At 44.4% G+C, this 13,665-nt stretch overlaps 1 protein-coding gene across 1 annotated transcript in view; it reads left to right on the top strand.

The window, feature by feature from the left end:
- Positions 1–555: 555 nt before the first annotated feature.
- FLACC1 (flagellum associated containing coiled-coil domains 1) overlaps positions 556–13,665 on the top strand; it is a 28,278-nt gene continuing 15,168 nt past the window's right edge. Inside the window, exons 1-7 of the mRNA XM_041737743.1 lie at positions 556–643; positions 1,970–2,129; positions 2,645–2,719; positions 8,722–8,770; positions 10,261–10,394; positions 11,787–11,880; positions 13,576–13,637. Of these exons, the coding sequence (XP_041593677.1) occupies positions 2,017–2,129; positions 2,645–2,719; positions 8,722–8,770; positions 10,261–10,394; positions 11,787–11,880; positions 13,576–13,637 (527 nt within the window). The 5' untranslated portion in view covers positions 556–643; positions 1,970–2,016. The remainder of the gene's footprint in view (positions 644–1,969; positions 2,130–2,644; positions 2,720–8,721; positions 8,771–10,260; positions 10,395–11,786; positions 11,881–13,575; positions 13,638–13,665) is intronic.

Here is a 13,665-nt window from a genome sequence, read left to right as displayed (position 1 = left end):
CCTCTTATAAGGAGGTTTATCTGGGCCCACACAGATAATCTGGGATAATCTCCCTTCTCAAGTTCCTCAATTTAATCACAGCTGCAAATCTTCTTTTTGCACATAAGGTGACATATGCACAGGTCCCAGGGATGGGGGCCTGGACATGTTTGCTGGGAGGGCGCAGCATCTGGCCTACTATGTGACCCAACAGATCTGCCAGAGGCCTGTCCATATTATCCAATAATCCACTAATTCCAAGTCCTGAGTCTTTGGGCGCCTTTGATGTGGGAATTGGCCCCTTCTGCTCTGTGCCCACTTTGCAGGTATGTAGGCTGCAGCTTCCTATGGTGTGCTGAGCAGCATGGTTGGGGAGAGGGGGGTTATTGGGTCAAACTTGCATGGACAACCCTTGTGCAGTTCTGTCTCCTTTCCCACTCTCCCTGTTCTTGTCAAATTAAACCTCTTTTAATCCCCGAGTTAGGAGAAAAGCCAGTCCTTCCTCCTGTGTGTCTCCTTTGCTCTCACACAACTACCACACTCACAACACCAGATGTATGTGGATTTTCCCCCACCAGGCAATTCTCTGCAACACCAGTTGGGAGTCCTATAATTTGCCTCAATTCTGACACTGTCTACCTGGAGATATTACCAGATCCCACAGGTAAGGACTCAGTACTGAAAGACTGTGGACTGCACCCCACCCGGAGATGCCAAATGCAAATCCACATTGTCATCTCTGCTTCTGACCCATCAGCTGTAAATCAGAGGTTCATAGCAAATATTATGTAATTTACTAGAACAGCTCACAGAACTCAGGGAAACAGTTACTTGGATCTACCAATGTATTAAAGGAGATGATAAAGGATACAGATGAATAGCAGGATGTATCGATACACACAGTGAGGCTTGAGAGGGTCCCAAGCGCAGGAGCTTCTGTCGTCATGGAGTCCAGGTGTGTCACCCTCCCAATGTGGATGTGTTCGCAACCCATGTGTTTGTGAATCCCATACTTCTGGGATTTTTATGGAGACTTCCTCACAGTATGATCAGTTGTTAACTCCATTTCCAACATCTCTCCCCTCCTCAGAGGATGGAGGCAGGGACTGAGGCTGAAAACTCTTAAGTTTTTAATCATGCCTTGTTTTTCCTGGTGACCAGCCCCAAACTGGAGCCCACTCAGAGTTGCCTCAATTAGAACAATGATGCTCCTAGTGCTCTTATCACTTAGGGATTCACAAGGATTTCAGGAGCCCTGTGTCAGGAACTGAGGGCAAGAACCAATATATATTTTGTCTATCTCACAATCCCATGCTATCATTTTAGTGGTGTCTCAGAAAATACAGATAAACAAGTATGGTCAAGCTTCTGTGTTTATCTGATAGTTGTCTTTCACACAGACATTTATAATAGGGATTTTTGGTTTTGTTTTCATGGAGCCAAGAAGGAAGAGTCTATAATTGATCTATAATTTGGGCAGGTGAACAGGAATGAGAAACTGGAACATTCACTTGCACTGTAATTTGAGTAACAAAGTTAATTTTCCAGGAAGTTCTGTGCATGATCTACTCTAGACTTCTCATTTCAGTGACAGCTAGTGTGGCCAGAGGACAAGGGCTTAGGAGTCAGGGAAACTTGTGTTTATTCTCAACCCTGAAACTTGCTACTTTTGGGATCATATGGAGGATTCTCTGTATCCTCATTGGTAAAATTGCCATAACAATAATTGATCCTTTATGGTGTACCTGGCTCACAGCAAGTACTCAATGGTGGCAAATTTTTCATTGCTTTCAAGTCAAGTCTGCTGGTGCCAAGGGGTGAGGAATTATTCTATCTATCTGGTGCAAGTCAAGACCTTGCACCAGATCAACAGCTTTTAGAATCTACCATCGGTGCTTTGGATCTTCTCTGGGTTCTTTCTAATTTTTTTCTAAGTGTTTTGCTTTGACTCTGAATGGTGTAACTCTCTGCTGTTACTTTCCCACTTCAGCAAGAGCCTCGTGATCTAGTGGCCAAGACTGCCACTGACCTCTTATCATGTACCCCAACCCTCTCATCTACTGCACCTGCTGGGACCCCTGGAACTTGGGACCACGGAAGTTAATCAAGACCCCTCAGCCACCAAGCAAGACCCCAACAGGGAAGCCCAAGTAAGGATTATAAGGAAGGAGTAGGACCTGGGGACTTGGTTTCCATTTGCAGTCTTCTTTCTCTTACAATATTTCCAGTCAACTAGGCAACAAAACCCCAAGAAGGCCAGAAAGCCTAACTTTATACAACTTTCCCAGCCAACCTGTTGGCAGCATATCACTCTTGCCAGTCCTGCCTCGGCTCACTGTCATTTTAAATGAGCAAATCTCAGAGTGAGTGCAGCAGGGAAGGGTAGCTTCCAACCAAAGGGCCCCACAACCCCCATGGGGGACAAAGAACTTTGGGAGCTGGGTAACAAGCTGTGCTGCCAACTCAGGATCCCCTGGGAAGCAAAGCTCCTCAAGTGAAACTCCTCCTGCTAGAAACTCCCCAAGACCTTCCTGACTTTTAAGATTTCAGCAGTGAGAGCATGTATTGCAATTTTGAGTCATCATGGCCATCTAAACAATCTGGGAGTGCTAAGACAAGTTTCTGAATTTCTAATTTTCTCTCTTTCATTATTTTTCACTTTCAGGCTAACTCCTCTTCCTCCAGCTGCCAAAAACCAAAAGTATGTCCAACCAATAACAAAACCTGTTGTTGCCCCAAAGTAAGTATTTTCATGTCCATGGGGACAGAAAGTTCCATAACCTACAATGATTTCCCCCAAATCTCAGATCCTACATGTATATTGTGTGGCCTTCTTCACTCACAGCTTTCAAAGTCATAAAAAAAGGAGCTCTCAGTTAGGGCACCCCTGAAAGTTACTACTTCTTGCCCTAAAAAGGAACAATATGTGATACATGCCATAGGCAAGAACCTTGGGGAGCCTCCCTGGCATTTATTGGGGTGACTCACCCTTTAATTGATTACTTTTCTATATCTAAAGTTTCCTGTAGATTACTGATCTGGCTTTACTCACAAATTAATTTTTTATCCATATTTTGTAAGCTTAGAAAATTATTCAAATTATCTTGTAGGCCTTTTCATGAATCCTTGTACTCTATTTATTTATTTAAAAATTATTACAAATTATTTTCTAGGCCTTTTCATGAATCCTTGTACTCTATTTATTTATTTAAAAAATATTTATTGAGCTCCTATTATTTGCTGGGCATTATTTGAAGTGCAAGGAAACAGCAGTGAACATGCAGAGTCTCTGCTCCTAGAGCTTACATTCTAGTGGGAAGAATAGATATAAACAAGTTAATATGCATCCAAGTGCTATGTAGAAAATAACACAGGTAAAGGAAGGAGAAGTTGGTGAGGGTGGAGTTGTTATTTTGTGTAGGGAATTCAGGGCAATCCTTGCATAAAAAGGATAGCAGGAACCTGCTGACATTGGGGCTAGCACTCCTGGCAGAGGGAACAGCAAGTATGGAGGCCCTGAGTGGGAAACCATTTGGCCCATTTGGTCTTTTCCAGGAAATCAAAGAGGCCCGTGTTGCAGGAGTGGAGGGTGTAAGGAGAGAGTGGTGGGAGATGAGGTCAGAGAGGTAGGAGAGATGATGGATGTCATTGGCAGAATAATGGACTCCCCAAATGTGTCCACATCCTAATCCCTGGAAACTAGGATTATGTTCTGTTACTCATCAGGGGAAATTAAGGTTGCAGATGGATTTTGTTTGCTAATCTGCTGACTTTGAGGTGGACAGATCATCCTGGATTATCTGAGCAACCCCAGTGTCATCACAATGGTCCTTATGCATGAAAGAGGAGATGTGACCATTGAAGCAAAGTGATGCAGTTGTTGGCTTTGATGGAGAAAAAGGCCACTAGGAACACAGGGAGTTTCTAGGAGCTGGAAAAGGCAAGGAAACAAAGTTTCCTCTGGAGCCTCCAGGAGGAATATAACCCTGTCAACACCTTGATTTTAGGCCCAGTGAGAACCATTCCAGATTTTGACCTCTAGAACTGTAAGACAATGAGTTGATTTTGTTTTAAGCCACTGAGCTTGTAGTAATTTTTTACAGCAGCAATAGGAAATTCGTAAAGTTTACTGGCCAGTATAAGGACTTTGGCTTTTACTTCAAGAGGGACTATGTATTGGCTGCTAAGCCTGCCATACCGAAAAACAAAAAACAAAACAAACCAAAAAAGCAAGCACACAAAAAAAGCACAGACTGTGTAGCTTAAGCAACAAAAATTTATTTTCTCACAATTCTAGATGCTGGACGTCAAAGACCAACGTGTCCACAGGGTTGGTTTCCTCTCAGGACTTTCCCCTTGACTTGCAGATGGCCAACTACTTGCTGTCTCTTCATATGGTCTTTTCTTTGTAGATGCACATCCCTGGTGTGTCTGTGTGCTCTAACTCTCTTACAAGGATACTGGTAGGGCTGGATTAGTGCCTACCTTAATGGCCTCATTTAACTTAATCCCCCTTTAAAGGCCCTATCTTTAATACTGTTACATTCTGAGGTACTAAGTTTGGAGCTTCAACATATGAAATTTGGGTGGACACAATTTAGTCCATTACAGATGGGGAGCCATCAGAGGATTCCAGTTGACATGATCCAACTTGTATTTTGAAAGGACTATTCTGGCTACTGTGCTGAGAATGGACTACAGTGACCAAGGGTAGAAGTAGAGAAGGGGGGATCCCTGGGTGGCGCAGCGGTTTGGCGCCTGCCTTTGGCCCAGGGCGCGATCCTGGAGACCCGGGATCGAATCCCACATCAGGCTCCCGGTGCATGGAGCCTGCTTCTCCCTCCGCCTGTGTCTCTGCCTCTCTCTCTCTCTCTGTGACTATCATAAATAAATAAAAAATTAAAAATAAATAAATAAATAAATAAAATTAAAAAAAATAAAAAAAAAACATTTAAGAAGTAGAGAAGGGATGTCCTTGTAGGGACCTGAGTAAGAGATGGTGCTTGGACCTGGTAGAAACAGCACAGGTGGGGAATAGTGGTTGTATTTGAGAAATATTCTGAAGTTAGAAATTGGTAGGATCTGCTAATGGAATTGTGGTTAACTATGAGAAAAAAGCAAAAGGAGTAGTCAAGGATGACTTCCAGATTTGGAGCTGAGCAACAGGAAGGATAGAGTTACCATTTTCTGCAATTGGGGAAGACTGCAGGAGGTGCACATTCATAGGGGTTTGAGCATAGGAGGTTTAAGATGCTTCATACTATCCAAGTGGCAGTGTCAAGTAAGCAGTTGGATAAGTGGGTGTGGGAGAGAGGTCTGGGCTGCAGATACACATCTGACAATCATCAACGTATACGAGATACTTAGAGCCCTAGCCCCAAATGAGATCTCTGAGGCAGGGAGTGAAGCCAGAGGTAGGAAGAGGTGGGAAGACAGAGACCCAGAGCACTCTAGTGTTGAGATATTGGAGAGATCCCAAAGAGAAGACTGACAAAGAATGGCTAGTGAGGGAGATGAGTCTTCATCTCCCTGGTGTCCTGGGAGCAAAATGACAAAAATGTTCCAAGGAGGGTCTGATTATCTGTGTCAAATACTGCTGATAAGTAATTAAGATGAGGGCTGAGAAATACAGTTGGATTTAGTGACCTGAAGGTCATTGGTGACAGTGAAGAGGGTTGTTTCAATGGTGCAGGTGATAAAGCCTGATTGGAGGGGGATGTTCATAACAAGGGATCAATTGAATGACTGCATAAGTGACTTGGTTCCTAGTGCCTGACTTCTGTGTGCCAGCACGCCCAGCATGATCACAACTGTGGCTTTTATCTGACCCCTATTAATAGTCAAGCTCAATGTCTCAGTTTCCTAGCACCTCTTGTTGGGAACAACCTCACTCATTCCCACGGCTCCACTCTATCCATCAATTAGCCCCTGCTAACACTGTCCTCATTCTGCTCTGAAATATGGTAAGGGCTGCTTTGTGGTTACTTTTAAAATTCAAAGACCTGTTCATCATATTTACAACTTTTCGGTGAGATCCTACTGGGGTTCCACATCAGCCAGTCTCCATGTCCTACTGAGTCAGAACTGAATGAGGCTAGGAAATGGAGCAGCCAGGAGGAGAAGGGCCAGTTTCTCTTGGCCTCGTTCTCAGGAAGGGGCTCAGGTAGATATTGACATAACCTACAAATGGGGACATGAAGAATCTGTTCACCAGTCAACTTTTAACTTGGGCCTCTGGCCTCAAACACACATCTCTGTGAATTACATCCTTTTTATGAATCCTATAATTTTCTTGCAAACATACAATGTACTTTTTGTATTTAAAAAGTTTTAATTCTTAAATATGAACTATAACACAACTGTCATAACCTTGTTTTGGCAATTTTTTTTTTAATGTATCAGGAGCCTTAAAAATGGCAGTAGGCTGAGTGCTCTCAATTTCTGGGAGACACGGTTGGCAAATTGCTTTATCTGCAATTTTTTATAGCACTTGACTTTTGCTCCTATTTTCAATATTTATGTGTCTTTTTTTGTCTTCTTAAAAAGTATCACATGTCATTCCATTTCTCTTGGTATTGAGCACTTTGGTTTGCATGCATTAATCACTCACTGAATTTATTAAATGAGAAAATGTGAAGTGCTTTGACTGGCATCAATAAAGTATCAAAATAGTGTAATTAAGTAATCTGAGTAGGCTGACAAGGAAAAAAAAGTCAGGGAGAGTCATTCTGGATCGACTACACCTTTTACTTTTCAGAGCATGAAATTCAATCCCAACAAAGTAAGTTCCTATGAAGCCACACTCTGACCCTTGGAGCAGTTCTGAAGTGAGTGCAATGCTGTGGAAGGTGTCTGCTCAAGGAGAACTACTAAGAACAAAACAAACAAACAAAAAAAAAAGACATAAACTCAATCTATGGTCAGCTTTTTTTTTTTTCTAAAGATTTTACTTATTTATTCAGTAGAGATACAGAGAGAGAGGCAGAGACACAGGCAGAGGGAAAAGCAGGCTCCCTGCAGGGAGCCCAATTCAGGACTCGAGCCCAGGACCCCAGGAACATGCCCTGAGCAGAAGGCAGATGCTCAACCACTGAACCACCCAGGTGCCCCCAGAGGCAGCTTTTTAAAGAGACCCAGGCTACTTAGTAATTCCCCCACCACCCCACCACCATCATCCCAAGGCTTTCCTAAATTCAGAGTAAGCAAACAAAATTAACATTGTAAAGAGTTTCCAATTTATGAATGGCAGCATATAGCTGATATGAGTTGAGTTGTATTTTAAATGGTTTTAAATCTTTTTTTAAAGATTTTATTTATTTGAGGGAGAGAGCACAAGTGGGGGAGAGAGGCAGAGGGAGAGGTAGAGGCAGACTCCTTGCTGAGCAGGGAGCCCAACATGGGGCCTGATCCCAGGACCCTGGGATCATGACCTGAGCCAAAAGCAGATGCTTAACCAACTAAGCCACCTAGATGCCCTTAAAATCTTTTTTCCTTAAAAAATATTTATTTATTTATTTATTTATTTTAGAAAGAGAGTGTGTGGGAGGGAGGGGCAGAGGGAGAGAGAGAGAATCCCAAGCAGACTCTCCACTGAGCGTGTAGCTCAGCTCAGGGCTTGATCTCACCACCCTGAGATCATGACCTGATCTGAAACCAAGGGTCACATACTTAACCAACTGAGCCACCCAGGTGCCCCAGTAGTTTTAAACCTTTTAAAATGCATGTGAGCTTCATTATATTAACAATGTATATTGTGCACTCGCGCCCCCCCCCCTTTTTTTTTTGCCACAAAGAGTATGTTTTCGCCAGTTAGCCAAATCCTTGGGCTGGTTTTCTCAAGAGAGTCTTCAGTGCCCTTTTCGGGGTAGGAAATGTGGGAGCAAAACCAGACTTTATTAACCAAGGTAGAAGTGCCTCCACCTGGAAAAATCCTCCCAATCGCACACCCCACACCCAGCGGACTTTGGAACAGTCTCATACTGGTAACCACTCCACAACCATTAAAGACATTGTGGTGATTTTGATCATGGAGGAAATGGAACTCCTAGCACAGGTTTCATTTGTCTCTTTTCACAGTAGTTGCCAGAAAGTATGCGTGCGAGTGTGTGTGAGGCAGAGGGAAGAGGCCCTAGCTTCATATACCTCAGCCTAGCTAGTCTTCTTGTCAGCACACCAGAAGCTAGTTACTCTTATTACAATCTTTCAACCTTCCAGGTGAGCTCCCTTACAAATACTCTTGCTATTTGGATACCTGATATATTCATGTTTCTGCACAGAAAACAACTAGTTATGACCAGGATTAACACCAGAACTCAGAATAGTACCCATTTGCTTATCCTGAATTCATTTCACTGACAGTTTGAGGTCCCATATCACCAATTTCTAGTGCAAATAAGAAAGGTTTTTGTGCAGACAATGTAAATGTCCCTAGTGTGTGCATTTGAGGTTATGGACCATGGGAGAGCCCTTTGGATTCTCATCCCAATCTCTTGGCTCTTATTTTAGGAATGGTTCTAATAGACATGACTAGTCAACTCCCTACTTTTTTACTACCTGCCTTTTTATCACAATCTGTATACCAATGATCCCTTGACCATCGAACATAGTTCCTGAGTAGAATATTTTGAGACCTGAAAGGGGCCTCAGATATCATCCTACTAATGTCACAGATGAGTGGTGGGACCAGGGTGTAGCTTCTAAGCTTTGAACTTTTCTTTGCTCCCTGGTTGCTTTCTCTTGCAGAGTAAAAGTCCAGTTAGGAAAACAAGAGGAGAGCAATAAATTACCCTATGTGAGTAAAAAAAAAAACCAAGAGGGCAGTGGGACTACCATTTATTGAGTGCCTGCTGTGTGCGGGCCTTTTACATGTGCCTTCTTCAGTTTCTGATGAGGAAACTGAGGCACATGGATGTTGAATCACTATAGTTGGGGGCAGGGGCAGGATTTGAACACAGATCCAAGAGAGGGCATCTAACTATTACTCCCTACTGCCTTGTGTCAGGCAAGGAGAGTGTTCCAGGGAAACCAGACATTGACAGCCAGTCCAGGCTAGAGTACAGCTCATGCCCAAATGTTGGAATCCCACTGCCACACTTGGGAGCCCACAAATGGGGGTGGTGGTCATCAGGGCACTTGAGGGGAGCAGAGCCAGGACTCCGCTGAAGAAAAAGATGGGAACTAAACCCAGAAGGATCTCGATAGCTGCCTAGGAGTTTGGGCCTCCTTCTGCTGTCTGGGAGCCTTCACAGGCATAACACCAGGTAAGATTTACATTCTAGAAAAAAACGTTATCTGATGGGATACTATTGGTGTTTTTTTCACTACTTCCTGCTTTTATCTATTTTATTTTTTTCCCCCTTAAACAAAAATCATGCAGTTCCTTAATAGGAAAAAAAAAATTAACAAACAAAAATGTAATTACCCTCCAGATGGAGAGGATGATGAGCCCTCGGGGAGCCAGACTGAAGGCAGAGAGGCCAGATAGGAGGGTATGGCCAAAGCCAAAGAGAAAGATGAAAGTGGCCTTGGGCTCTTGGACAGGAGTGTGGAGAGAAGAAGAGGAAGTTGGGATACATTTCAGAGATAACAATAACAGGGCTTGTGGCACCTAGGGGTGTCCTGCCCAACTCTAGGAGGTACAGTCTCACCCTGGTCTCTGCTGGCTGGTAACCCTGCCAGATTCCTGACTTTGATCTAATGGGGAACAGAGGAAGAACTGACTAAAATAGGCGTGTTTGTTCGTTTTCACGACTGTACTAGACATTTTCTCATGTTATTTTGGTTTTCCCTCACTGAAGCCCTTTGAGGAAGAGTTAGTATCCTCGTTTTCTAATGAGGAAACTGAGGCACACAGATGTTGAATAACTGTGGTTGGGGGCAGAGCCAGGATTTGAACACAGGCCTATCTAATTCCCAAAAATGAGCAATCTCCATGGTCTGTCTCCTGGCCTCTGGCCATGTGGAAAATGCAGGCAAGGCACAGGGCTTGAGGCAGAGTGCTAAGTGGGGTGTCAGCAGTCAGGTTTGCACATGTTGGCTTGAGAGATTTGGGGGAACATCCAGGAACAACTTGAGTCTTGCAACCGGGTCTCAGGAGAGACATCTGGGCTGGAGGTATGAGAGTGAGTGGTAACTGGGGAAGGGTGCAGGAGGGATGTGGGCTCTGGAATCCCACGTCATATTTCTGTGTTTAAGTAGTGAGTAGCACTATAGTGGAAGATTTGGAGGAGTCGCAGCACTCCAAGTCTGCAATATTATCTCACCTTCCACCTTGATGCCCAGGAAGTGATAAATGTGTCACCTGGCTATCGCCTCATTCGAAATAGGGAGCAGATTTTCGTCACCTTGGGAGATGAAATGTTTGATAAGAAAAAGCGGTCACAATCAGACATCATGAACAGATTCAAAATGTCCAGGTAATATCCTTGAACCTATATCCAGCTCCTTAAAGATATTTCTGCTGGGCTTGGCCTGGCATCAAGGAGAAGCTCCTAACTTCCATGCCCAGTCCACCGGGTCCCTATTCTGAAGGCATTGCAAGGTCACTTCACTTCTCATCCTTGTGAGCTCCTCTCCACACCCACATCTCTGCCAATCCCACTGGAGACAGGATGAAGGTCAAGTCAGGCAGCTAATCTGGAAAATGAGTGAGTGTAGTATAATTTGTACTAAAGGAAAGCAATTGTTCCTAGAGGTGATAAACAGATGAAATATTCTTAAAATAGTCTGAATTTGGAGGGTGAAAAGTAAGAATAAAGTCAGGGTTCTTGGGGTGCTGAGATGCATCTCTTTCTCATTATGCCTAAAAGTAACACTCAGTTCATGACTTCGGCGGGGCACAGTGTGGAAGACTCTGGCTGAGTCCACCCCCGTTGAGTGCAGTGCCATCCTCTCTCATTCAGGCCCAACCTACTCTATCCTCCAATGCCATGGAAAGTCAGTACCCACATCCTTTCCATTCTACCTCCTAGATTTCTCACTCATGTCTCCCCCTCCCTCTCATATCTTCTCTTTTATTTCCTCACCCTCTTGAATGGAGGACCTTATCTCGGCTGCACTGTACACAGCACTGCCTGCCACCCTGTCTACTCCAGCTCAACCAAATAGACATCATGGAGGCTTCAGACCCAGAAACACAGAAAATCCAGCCATGCTCTGAAATCCCCTCTTCATCCTGTGTCTGGACCATTCCTTGTCTGTGACTCACTGTCAGCACCAGTCCCATCCCCCACCTTCCCATGTCCTAATCCTCTGAATTCTTCCTCCTCTGATTCATTACTGAATCAAGATCAAACCCTCATCAATTTCTGAAAATATTCCTCTTTCCTTTCTTTTTTTAAGATTTTATTTATTTATTCATGAGAGACAGAGAGAGAGAGAGAGGCAGAGACACAGGCCGAGGGAGAAGCAGGCTCCAAGCAGGGAACCCGACATGGGACTCTATCCCGGGTCTCCAGGATCAGGCTCTGGGCTAAAGGTGGCACTAAACCACTGAGCCACCTGGGCTGCCTTCCTCTCTCCTTTCTATTCAATAGGTAACCAATCCATTACTCCACCCTACTACCTCTCCCACCCCACTCAGGCTAGCTTACCCAAAAGGACTGGGTCTGAGGCTCAATCACCCTGCTGCCCAAATGCTTCTCCCAGACTACCCTTCCATCCCTGTGCCCACCCCCATGGCTATGCAGCAGGTGCAGAACATGGCTTGGCTCTCACCAGGCCAGAGATCGTCACATACAGGGAGATGCCTGACTGGCATAGAATGGATGCTCTCTGGGTGATGTCCTATTGTCCTATTTGTCCTGTAGGACTGATATCATTACTGACCTAGAAGATCAGATCTCAGAGCTGACAGTGATCATTGAGCAAATGAACAGAGACCATCATTCTGCCCAGAAATTGGTGAGTGATCCTTCAGTTAGCTGATCTCTAGGGGAAGGAGAAAGACCAGTTTGTTTGTTTGTTTTTCCATAATAGCTGCTATGTTCCTGGCAAGATGCCAAGGACTTTACTCATGGGAGCCATGTTGTCCAGGTAACAGCTCTGAAGATAGGACTGTGGCTACACAGTAGGATTTCTCTGACTCCATCCTCATCCATAATTGCAAGGACTCAAGTCTATCCTCAAAGCCTAACTCAGTTTCCAAGTCTATCCCAAATGCCTCCAGTGTGTTCATTGCCACTAACCTTGCCACACCAGGAGGTGCTGGCCATTTCCCCTCAGGCTAGCTGTGGCTGGTTAAACTTCAGAGGGTGCTAAGGCTCTTCCTAGTGGCCACAGTGTGGTCAGTGCATCTACTTTGGTCCAAAAGCTTCCCAGAAGCCTTGAGTACCCACATCCCATTGCTGTTAAAATTGTCAAAACCCACCTTGGAATCTGTTGTTTTCAGCTTGCACTCTCTGTGTTTCCTGGGGATTTGGGGACATTTCCTTTAGATTTTATCATATGTTATATCACAGTCTCTTCTTCCCTACCTTAACCAGAGGTGCCTGCTGACCTGGGCTGGAGTGAGGAACCTCAGCAATGCTCGGAAATAGCCTCCCCCACACCCCATTTGTCTGTTGTTATTGAAACCCACATGTGAAGGTTGACTTCCCAGCAGGTCCGCCCCACCCTCTGACATGCCCCAGATGTGTCTCAATTCTACTACAGTGACCCAGCTTGTGACTCACACTGAGACCCCCCTACTGTTGATCCATTACTATATGTATCTGAAAATCCTGCCAGGCTTGTGGTCTACTTCTATAGGTAGGGAATTAAGGCTCTGGAAGTTAAATAATTTATATAAGATCAGTCAGCTCATCAATGGTGGGTTATTGGGCAAAGTGCACATTTCCACTCATTGAGGCATCAGCCCTGCTGAAGACACATTTAGAGATTATTTCCATAGAGGGACCTCATTTGTGATCCTTAAAATTCTCCCACCTGTGAACACCCCAAATTGTTGTGTGACCCTGTGGAAGGCTGTAGGGCTGGCTACCACTGTGTAGTCAAAGAGGGACAAGGATGAGCCCTGAACCCTTATCTCAGCTGGCAGCAGGTGCTGACTGGTCTGGACATGTCCATTCCTCCTGAGACACCAACCAGAGAATCTGATGTGTTAGAATTGGAAGGTCACCTGGAAATGAGCACATTTGGTCTGCCATAACACACCATTCTGACAAAGAGGTTTTATTAACACTGGATTTTAAGTTCATTGAAGGTAGGGTCTGAGTCTTAGGCCTCTTTGGCTCTTCCAGGCCAAGCTCTTTGCTGAATAGATGATTACTCAATTGAATTATGTATTGAAGAAATCCAAAGGCCAAGCTCAGAGATTACTGTCCAACAGAGAGACCAGACCTGCCCAGAAAACCAGTTAGTGAAAGAGATGGTTTCCATGAAGCAACATTATGAACTGATTACATACCAAACAATGTAGAGCAAGCCAAGGATTGTTCCATTCCTTCAGTACAATGTACTCTCTGGGACTGCAGAACACAAAAGGAGAGGTGTAGGAGTAGGACATACCCCATGAAGGGGAAGGCTTCTCAGAAACTGCAGATTGCAGAGGAAGTGAGGCCCTTGATCCTATATTGTTAATACTGGCCTTGTTTCCAGCTCTCCAACGAAATGGCTCTCCGCTGTGCTGAGATGCAGCAGAACTTTGAAAACAAGAACAGGTAGGTATGCTTCTGACACAAGCTTTCG

This window comes from Vulpes lagopus, chromosome 22 (assembly GCF_018345385.1).
Source record: "Vulpes lagopus strain Blue_001 chromosome 22, ASM1834538v1, whole genome shotgun sequence".
In the NCBI taxonomy this organism is placed as follows: Eukaryota; Metazoa; Chordata; class Mammalia; order Carnivora; family Canidae; genus Vulpes; species Vulpes lagopus.
This window is presented reverse-complemented; position numbering and strand designations above follow the sequence as displayed.